Source organism: Petromyzon marinus, chromosome 60, assembly GCF_048934315.1.
Source record: "Petromyzon marinus isolate PM22_M1 ecotype Great Lakes invasive population chromosome 60, UKy_Petmar_22M1.pri1.0, whole genome shotgun sequence".
Lineage (NCBI taxonomy): Eukaryota > Metazoa > Chordata > Hyperoartia > Petromyzontiformes > Petromyzontidae > Petromyzon > Petromyzon marinus.
The window spans coordinates 5648653-5659217 of record NC_133726.1 but is presented as its reverse complement, the minus strand read 5'-3'; the positions used below and the strand labels follow the sequence as shown (position 1 = coordinate 5659217).

The 10565-nt window shown below is 45.4% G+C and overlaps 1 protein-coding gene across 2 annotated transcripts in view; it reads left to right on the top strand.

Annotated features, from left to right (window-relative positions):
* The first annotated feature begins 329 nt into the window (after nucleotides 1–329).
* LOC116955481 (uncharacterized) overlaps nucleotides 330–10565 on the top strand; it is a 28193-nt gene continuing 17957 nt past the window's right edge. Inside the window, exons 1-2 of one of the 2 annotated variants that reach the window (XM_032976589.2) lie at nucleotides 330–713; nucleotides 6845–7214. In XM_032976589.2, the coding sequence (XP_032832480.2) occupies nucleotides 6860–7214 (355 nt within the window). In that variant the 5' untranslated portion in view covers nucleotides 330–713; nucleotides 6845–6859. The remainder of the gene's footprint in view (nucleotides 714–6844; nucleotides 7215–10565) is intronic. The other variant, XM_076053295.1, reaches the window with a different exon arrangement.

Here is a 10565-nt window from a genome sequence, read left to right as displayed (position 1 = left end):
GAGCTTAAAACATGCTTCAAATTTTCTTGCTGTGGTTTTCACACCTGATGATGATTGCTTGTGTTGCAGTCGAAACGTCTTGAGAATTTTATTTTTTATATTTTTATTATTTTATTGTTTCCCTTCTACGTGGTGACTTTACCGAAAGAACCAAGAATATAATTTGAAGCATGTTTAATATTTTTTTTTGGGGGGGGGGAGGGGAAGAGCTTTGTGACGTCATATTTGAGGGGGGGTTTTGACTTTTTGTGACGCCGTGTGACGAAGGGAGGGGGGGGGTCAAAAAATCGTCCAAAATCGCGTGACGTCATTTATGGACGGCCCCTTCCGTCAGCCCAATAAGCACTGCACACTAATCCCCAGTCAATCCTCTGGGGACATTAGCCACGATCCGTTTGCAAATCGTACACCGCATGCGCGCGATCGCCTCCACCGCCCCCTCTGCCGACGCCTCCGCCAATAAGCGGTGCGCGCCGCGGCCTATCCGCGTAATGAATTCTGAACCGCACCCCGCCGTTGCCGTGGCGACGAAACATAAGCGCGGCCCAGCCCAGAGTCGCGGACTCTGGCTCGACTAGTGGAGCGAACGCAAATCTGTGGCTCTAAAACGTCTTCTATTTAACATAGTTTAACCATTTAAGTGTCGAGGGCAGCGCGGAACTGAACAGAGGAGGACGTTTAAAGTCTTGTTCTCAAGAAAAGCCTTAGTTTTGGTGAGGTATTCTATTTGAAATGTCTGTGTGCTGAGTATAAACGAATATGTTGATGCTCATGGTGAAATCCCACCGTCCGCTTGTGTTTACATTTGACATGATTAATAATAACGATACTCTATAATGTTTACGATTACAGTGTTTAATTTAACCTCGGTAGCCTTCAGTGTACCTTGCGTTATTAAGAGGAATGCTGTTTCGTCTTTTTAGTTGTAACAAAATCAGAGCGTCATTCGCACCTGCGGTTTTACGTAAAAAAAATTTGGCATAAATTAAACGTACAATTCTCCACACATTAATGTGTCAAATTACACATTGTGTCAAATTACACATTAAAGTGTGTAATTTGACACTTTAATGTGTAGGTCGTGGGTTCCATCGAGACCCTGACGCCTGCTGTATATTTGGAGTTTGCGTGTCTCTCTCATCATCATCATCACGGTGGCTAGGAGATGTTAACTACCTCGCCTGATACACAGGAGGTCGTGGGTTCGATGCCGACCTCGGTGCCTGCTGCTGTATATTTGGAGTTTGCGTGTCTCTCATCACCATCATCACGGTGGCTAGGAGATGTTAACTACTTCGCCTGGTATACAGGAGGTCGTGGGTTTGATGCCGACCTCGGTGCCTGCTGCTGTATATTTGGAGTTTGCGTGTCCTCTCTCTCTCATCATCATCATCACGATGGCTATGAGATGTTAACTACCTCGCCTGGTAAACAGGAGGTCGTGGGTTAGATGCCGACCTCGGTGCCTGTTGTATATTTGAAGTTTGCGTGTCCTCTCTCTCTCTCATCATCATCACGATGGCTAGGAGATGTTAACTACTTCGCCTGGTATACAGGAGGTCGTGGGTTAGATGCCGACCTCGGTGCCTGCTGCTGTATATTTGGAGTTTGCGTGTCCTCTCTCTCTCTCTCTCCGTGGTCGCGTGCATTTTTTTTCTCCAGGTCCTCCCGGTTTTCCCCGGCACATTTAGAAACATGTATTTATACTAATTAGCTGCTGTCAGTTTCCACGTGATAAGCCACTTCATTGGGCTATCATTTGTGGTAGCCAGGTGGCTTCTGAACAAGAGCTATGTAGCTCAGTGGGCCTTACCTGGTAAAATAAAAATGGATTAGAGCTTTTTTTTATAGTTTTAATGACACTGACAGGCACGAATCCGAGAGCATGTACGTATATGCAAGTTGGAGACCTCATACTGACTGATAAGAAATGTTCAGCTTGCTTGGGTGGTCGAAACTCACAACAGCGTGGCAACCTAAATAGGGGAAACCTCGCCCAAGATAACGACGAACACCACGGAGATGGAGTGGTGAAATCAACTGGCGTGCAGGCGCTTAGATGGCTTGCTGCATCACAGCAAGGCGAGCGATCGATAGCAGCAGCAGCAGCTTGCAGTAACAGCTTGCACAGGCCTTCAGCCAGCAGTGGATTGATCAGCTGTCGGATACGCTTCTTCGGACGTCTGGGGAAACGCTCTTCCTTTCGACATTAGGGGAGTCACTGGAGCTATGCGCTTTTAAATAATCTAGTTTAAACGCTAATTTCGGTAAAACTGTAAAAATTCTCACGACGTTTCGACCACAACACAAACGGTGACTTTACCGAAAGAGCTAAGAATATGAATTACTGCAGTCACGAAAGCTTTAAATCAAAATAAAAAAAAACTAATTTCGGTGTTTCGGTTTGTTGACCTCCGATTAGCACGGTTTGTTGACCTCCGATTAGCACGGTTCGCTGCGTACGGTGCGAAAGAAGTTCTACACAGAGTGCGTAACATCTCTGATGAGGATGATGACGCCCGCTATGTTGCTTGGTAATGGCCCTTTTGGTGAAGGCCAGCTTTGTTTGGTTAGAGGCATGTGCCACTCGGTGCACATCGTTTCCTTAGACATGTTGGCGCGCAAGAGTGCAATGATTATCCAATATCCGGCTGACTACTGGAATCATTTCTAGAATGGCACGCGTGCAATTCCCTTCACAAGTCTCTCTCTGTGGCTGCTGATTTTGGCCGTTTGAACACGTTAAATGAAAATCGCAAGACAGCTGAAGTTGACCCATTTATACACGGGCGTGTAATAACCTATAAATAGAGTATGTACTGAATATTCTTGGTTCTTTCGGTAAAGTCACGTTGAAGGGAAACAATAAAATATATATAAAACAATACAATTCTCACGACGTTTCGACTGTAACACTTCATCATCAGGTGTGACTAACACAAATAGTCATCATCAGGTGTGAAAACACCATCAGGTGTGAAAACACCTGATGATGACTGTTTGTGTTACAGTCGAAACGTCGTGAGAATTTAATTGTTTTATATATATTTTATTATTTTATTGTTTCCCTTCAACGTGACTTTACCGAAAGAACCAAGAATATGAATCACTGCAGTCACGAAAGCTTTAAATAAAAATTTATGTACTGAATGTTAGTTGTTCGGCAGGCTGCGTGTGGTCGGGTAAAGTATGCGTGCTGCCACCCCGTCCGAGATGTTTATCTAGCCAGCATGGACAAGTAGGCCAAATTAGGGGCACTCCAATGCTCCCTCTTATGGAGGCCCTTCTGCCAGCATTGGCATTAGCAAGCAGTTTTATTGATCTGCCCCTCCTGAAAATCTGTGAGAAAGCGCTTTATAGCTCACCGGATTCCTCCAGTGTAAATAAATAATCTGTTTCTGATTCTGAACTTCTTGGGCAGCATCTTTCACTTGCTGCTTGTGCTCACTCGGATTGTTAGCATGTTATTAAGAAAGTAAATTAACCAGGTTGTCACAATAACTGAGCTTCTGCTCCCCTGAAAGTTATCAACAATATCAGTTCATTGTAATAATTATTGTACCCATAATGTAATTTTTCAGGAAGGTTTTACTCAATGTGAATACCACTTTTCAGTGGGGCCCTCTGATGGACCTTGAGGCATTTGGGCCAAAAATGGCTTATCGGTAACTCCCAGGGTGGCATATTCTCAAAATATTTTTCCTGAATCACTTTCTCTCTAGATCACATATATGTATGATAGTAAGGTCACCCTGGTCGCTTAAAAAAATATAAATCTGTCAAGAAGGGTACCCAAGTATGTTTGATAGAGAATGTCGTTTTGGGGGAGGGGGTATGTGTTATGAGACATTTACGAAATACATAAGTAAATATAAAGTGTGCATTTAAAACATGGCACACACTCTAAGCTTTCTCTGGTTTGTGGATACTGCCTATATGTGGATACTATACTACAAGTTCATACTGTTAGCATTTGCAATGTGAGATGGTACCAACCACAGCGCCCTTAGCTCAGGGGCTAATTCGGATGTTTAGCCAATTCCCAAATGGAGTGTTTTCTGTATGGGTGTTAAATGGAGTACAATACCTGCACAAGGGAATACTGGAATACTGTTCAAGGGAATACTGTTCAAAGTTCTGTAAAGACGGGTTCACGAACCCACTTGTACAGCCATCAGGCCACCTCACAACCATGTGAGTTTTGACGTTTCAACATCTGATCCACCAACCCTTGCCTTCACAGTGCTGGATTATAACTATACGTCACAACATTCGACTTGTAAAATATTAACTTGCATTTTTATTACACGCTTTCTATTAACTCACTCTGTTGTCGTTGTATCCTTAAATCTTGCAACTCAATTTTCACCCACTTCCCAATGTGGTATCGACTGCAAACTTGGTATACTTATGTCATACTGATTACAATACTATATTTCATCATAAAAATATAATATATTTTTAAACAATCTTTTTTACGTATTATGTTTCGGCTTGGGTCTAATTGTCCACGCTCAACTGCCGTTGGCTGTAAATCACCACGGTCCCCTTACGTTGTGGCAAGCTTCGGGGCCACTTCCTGGAGTCGTGGAGTTCTTCCATTACTAGTACGGTACATTTCATTAAAGCGTGTTTTTAAAAAAGTAAAAAAAAAACATTACTTATTAACATTTGCAGTCTGCCATGGGCAGTCTATGACAGAGCCCCCATAAAGAGAATGTAAGCTGAAAGCAATACTGTTTGTTTTAGCCATGCTGATATCTTCAACGTTTGCTCTTATTGAATGAGTGATTGCACCCATTTCCAAATAGGCACCCTTATTGAGGCTGATTTACAGGAATGCTCAACACAACAAAGTACGTCGGATGATTTCATATAAAATGAGTGGCCTTCATGCGAAATGAATTGCATGCAGCACAAAATTCGGTCAAAGTTCCTGTGATCACTGTTACGTTGCAATTATGGTTTTATTTTTTGGTGATTTTGGAAAAGTTTTTTTGATTTGGACATGTTTGTTTTGTTGTAGTACGGAGTTAGACTGATGGCCTTAATCTAAGTTTTCTTGTGGTTGTTGTTGTTGTTTGACTTGCATCCCACTGGGATTTTTTGCACTCAGCTTTGGTGTACGGTGATTTTTTCAGGAATATTTTTGCTGTTTTTTTTCTTGGATTTTCTGTTTGCGCAGTCACATAGTCACTTGAAGATGTTTTTCTTGTTCGTGTTTTTGTTTGTTGTGGTTGCACCCGATTCAAGAGCCGAATGGCTCACAGGGCTATACCAAAATAAATAAACTGAAAAAATCATCAAAAGAGGGTAGCTCAGAAGGAAATCACAAATCGACACGCTTATGCCACATAAACCTCGCCATTGCCTCTTCCCTTCTACTGACTGTTGCACAACCAAGGACCGACGCCAAAGGCATTTTAATTCAATAAAGTTAAAATCAAAGTTTTTTTCCCACACTCAAGCGATCAATAGGTGGTGCTCAGCTCCATTGGCGGTGGCCACATTCCTGCAGTAGGGGAGCCAATTCCTTCCATAGAACAAACACTGTCAGCCTCCCGTGGAAACACTGGCCAAAAACTGTAATCGTCCCAACATGTTTACACCACATCAGTTTAGGTAACAATCAATCAATAGCCATCTCATGGCTCGTGGTGGCAATCGCGTAATTCAACGAAGATTCCAACCCCAAAATAAATTTCGTGATCTTGCGCGCCACCGGTGGCGTAGCTTTCGAGTGTGCAGGCGGTGCAACTGTCCTGGGGCCCGCGGTGTGGAGTTGGCCCTGGCGGCAGATATGAAAATGGGGTGATGGCAGACAGGAGTTGCCCCCTTTTGATTCTTTGCGCCGGGGTCCGTACCAACCACAGCACGCCACTTTTTATTCGTGAATATATTTGTTTCACAGACTGCGCGATACAAAGTTTGAAGCTTTGTCCATGAGAACATGTATTTGAAAGCCGGGAGCTGGAATTGACATTGCACATCAGCTATATCTGTATATATGCGTTTATTTTGAACTTCTTTGGCACCGTACGTAGCCAGCCGTGCTCATCGAAGGTGTGGAGGCAGTTTGTTAATTACAGAAGCACGCACATCATTAGACCTCCTTTGCCAGTACCAAAATATAATAATTAGGCTTTTCCACTTTTTTTCTGGCAACAAAACTGAAACCTTTTGCAAGGAATCATGTCTGCATTAACCACAATACTTGTGGTCAAAATGCAAACAAAAAACACACTATGATAATATTGCATTGTCCTTGAAACTGATTGGTCCACACCAGGGACGGCTTTCTTTTGAGCCTCGACCCAATTGGCGCGAGACCAGAGGACGCCAAAAGGCGTACAGCTCAAAGACAATGCCACTATCATATGATAGTGCATTCCCTGCATATATTTTCTATACCGCATTCCTCTTTCTGTCGAGCAATGCAATTCCACGTGCGCACCTCTCCACGCTTCTTTGGACACTTTCCATTCTTTGCACTGGTTGCGTTTTATTTGTTAATGTCCACGTTTCGGATCCATTTTGCGACACGTGATGTAGCAGGCAGTACGAAGTCATGTCTGCAATTCCCCCTCTTACTATTCTGGTGCCTGGGCCCCCTCAGGTGCAGTTGCACGGCCCGTACACTCCATAGCTGCGCCACTGGTGGCGTATATCTATAAAAAAAAATATCACCTAATTTCCTATGTCTACAAAAAGATCACCCTGCAGTGAAAGAATACTTCCGAGAACAAGGATATTGTTGGAAAACGTTATGAAATACGCCAAAGTAGTTGTACACGCGTGACTCTTAATCCCTCGTTTTATTCGTTTATTCGACGTTTTTCTGAAGACGGCTGCGCGAAAGATGGCGTCGCCGGGATTGGCGTCGTCCACCTCGGCGCGCGGCCGTGGCGGCGCCTCCCGCACTCCCTCGCCGGCCTCCCGGCGCTCGCGGACCCGCGAAGCCAGCCGCAGGGGCGGCCGCGGGACCCGAGGAGGTCACGGCGGTAACGACGACGACGACGACGCCGCCTCCTCATACCGCACGGACAAGTACGACGAGGGCGACGACGACTGGTCCTCGGAGGTTTCCCGCCGGCGCTCGCCATCGCAGTCGCCGACGCTCACGCCTTCGCCGAGCCCTCTGCCCAGGCGGAAGGCGACGAGGCCGGCGCCGGCGGCCAAGCGGGGCCCGGTCGTGGGCAAGTACGGCTCTCCCGGTAACGGCACGCCGCGGGCGCTGCACAGGCGCGACGCAAATTCGGGAATCGTTTTGATTTGGCAGTCGCGGTGCTCGTAAGAGTCTGCAGTGGCGATGGCAGTTCCGGAGGTGATGATCATTCCATGGACTGATCATATGCACTGTGCGCGAATAAGGAATAAGCACATTGTACAAAAAGGCAAAGACCCCCTGTACCGTGTAGCCTTAACACACTGTTGGGACAAGTGCTGTTAGCAAGCACCTATGAAGGCCGGCACGGTACACGAGGAGGTGGGTGGCCAGCACCACGCCTGACCAGCTTTGTCTCCCGAGTGGCGATGTTTACTACACACTGCACCAGGTACTCATTTGAGGCTGAGTCGACTTAGGCGAAGCCCAGGACCGGTTCAGATAATAGTTACTGGTGTTGACCATGGGCGGGAATCGAACCCAGGTCGCCGGGTTCATAGCGCAGCTCGCTAATCGCTACACCACCGCTCCCCATATTTTACACACACACAGATAGACACAATTCGATTTACGTCATCAGCATCACTAAATGATGTGTGCTGCCAACAAGTGGGTTGAAGAGCAAGGCAAAGAGTTCTCCTGGGCAGGGATTAAAACATTTGGAATATATATTGAACTTCAAAGGGACCATGTCTAATCTTGATTTGAAGCTTTTGTGACTGCAGGAATCCATAATCTTTGGTTCCTTCGGTAAAGTCACGTAGGTAGAAAAATAAAACGAAATAAAAGTCATATATCACGACGTTGCGATCGCAACACAAGCGGTCGTCCTCAGGGGGAAAAAATATAATCCAGCAGTGGAACTGCTGAACCAGCGAGAGAGCAGCTACAACAACAAGGAGGTTATTTATGTGGCGATGGGCAAGCAAGCGGGGTCTGAGCTGGAAAGGAATTCCATCCACAGATGCAAGCACCTCAGTTGTGTTGTAACAGCTCTCTCCCTGGTTCAGCAGTCCCACTTCTGGATTATTTCTTCCGCCTGAGGACGACCGCTTGTGTTGCGATCGAAACGTCGTGATATATTACTTTATATTTTGTTTTATTTCTCTACCCGCGTGACTTTACCGAAAGAACCAAAGAGTATGGACCATGTCTATCACAATTTCATCAAAGCACGCTCAACTTTGAACCCTGTAACCTGAGTTAAATTCCCGGCCTCGGCGAATGTCGTGGCGAAGTATGGTCAAACGACCCCCATTGGGAGGCCTTCATCAAGCAGTGGATTTATAAAGGGTTATCAAGGCCACTCATTGCTTTCTGTGTCCATACCACAGAATTTTCCTGTAGCCCTCATGTTGTAGTAGCTTTGCAGTTTTGTCTCTCAAACAATCGCGGTCCTAACTTTAGCATTTCGGCGTCCCGCTCTGAACGAAGCAAACCTTTTAACGCCTATTAATAATTTAAGCTCGAATCGGCCACAGTTACACGCAGGGGCGTGCGTCACCGATACATCTCTTGTAAACGCAGTTTGAGACTCGGCTAGGCGAGAGTAGGCGTGTTGATTCTAATGCAACGATGTCCTAGGTGAGACGCCGATGAGACTGCATATCGGCGTCCTGTCTGTTGAAATGCTAAAGTTTAAATGCGAGCCCTGCAGCAACACTGTATATATATAAGGCACCTTCACCTGCCTAGTTGGATTTTAAGTAACCTATTCAAAATACAGATGAAGTAAAAGGTCCCCCATGTAGCCTTAACAGACCGTTGGGGCAAGTGCTGTTAGAGAACACCTGATGAAGGCCGGATAGGGCACACGAGCGGGTAGGTGGCCAGCACCACGCCCAGCCGCCTTTGTCTCCCTCGTAGCGATGTTTTCACATCTGTACCAGGTGCTCATTTGAGGCTAAGTCGACTGAGGGGAGATGCAAGACTCCTTCACGATAATCATCACTGGTGTTGGCCGTGAGCGGGATTTGAACTTTGGTCGCCAGGTTCGTAGCGCAGCATGTAAACCGCCACGCTACCGTTCCCCACGAAAAAACAAACGCAGGCACACACACACGTGCATACACAAGCACCCCACGCACGTACATACAATATTCGCTGGCGTGTTATCGTTTGACGCACAAGTGGTTAGACCATGCTTGTCCGGGCTTGTGGGTTTTTGCAGGTGCTCAAGTCAACTTTGGCTGGGGTTAACTGTTTTCATTAATGAACCACAAGAGGCTATTTGGGCAATAGCTATGGATGAGAGATCTTCAGAAAAAACATCTCCATCTTGGTAGCACACAGTATTACGGCACTCGACCGATGATGACCAGTGCTCATTTTGTGAATAAAATTAGTGACGAAAGTATTCGTCGTGCAAATTATACATGATGGTCAGCGATGACTATGGATGAACGAAAATTAACCATCATGATGATGGCAGCGACGATGCGGCGGCGAGAGGGGCGATGTGGTGGCGAGATGTTAACTACCTCGCCTGGTCTGCAGGAGCACGTGGGTTCAATCCCCATCCTGTCCCTGACGCCTGCATATTTGAAGTTTGCGTGTTCTCTCAGTGGGCGCGCGGATTTTTCTCCAGGTCCTCCGGTTTTTCCCTTCATGTAAAAACGTGCATTTAGAGTATTTGGTGCTAAACATTTCCACGTGGTAAGCCACTTCATTGAGATATCATTTGCGGCCAGGTCGCTTATAAAAGAGAGCGTTATAGCTCGGTGGGCCTGGGCCTGGGAAAATAAAAAAAATCGTTTTGTTTTAATAGTTTAGATGATGACGAGGCGAAATTAGGCAGCCTGAATGAAGGTGCAGACTGAGGTCATTTTAGGAGCATTGTTGGAGGCGACGGGGCAATGAAGGAATTTAAAAGGCCAGGATAGTGGTCTCTTTTGCAAGAGTGGCCCTAGGTGACCGCAATCACAGAAGCAAAACAAGCAAAATAAAACAAAGTGCAGCAATGAAGTGAATAGAAATCTGAACAAAAAACAACGAGTGTGAAAAAAATGTAAATCGAAAATGTTACGCAAACGTCAATCGGTGTTCGAGTAAAAACTTCCCAGTAAGCGATAAGTTCGCTTTGGGCAGATTATTTTTAGACTGTTGCATAATTATTTTTTGTTTGTTATAGAAACATTAAACAGATTTAGGGAGACTTGTTCTCGTATGTGAACAGACAATAATTGATGTCAAGTTATCTTTGTACGTACGTATAATTTTTGTCCACAGATACACTTTTTTGAGGGGGCGGGGGAAGGGGTTAATTCCAAACCCCGCAAACAAACATCTAACAACTCGGAGAATTATTGAAAACGAAGTCCAATTCTATTTAAAGCTTTCGTGACTGCAAGGATTCATCTTCTTTGGTTCTTTCGGTAAAGTCACGTGGAATGAGAATAAA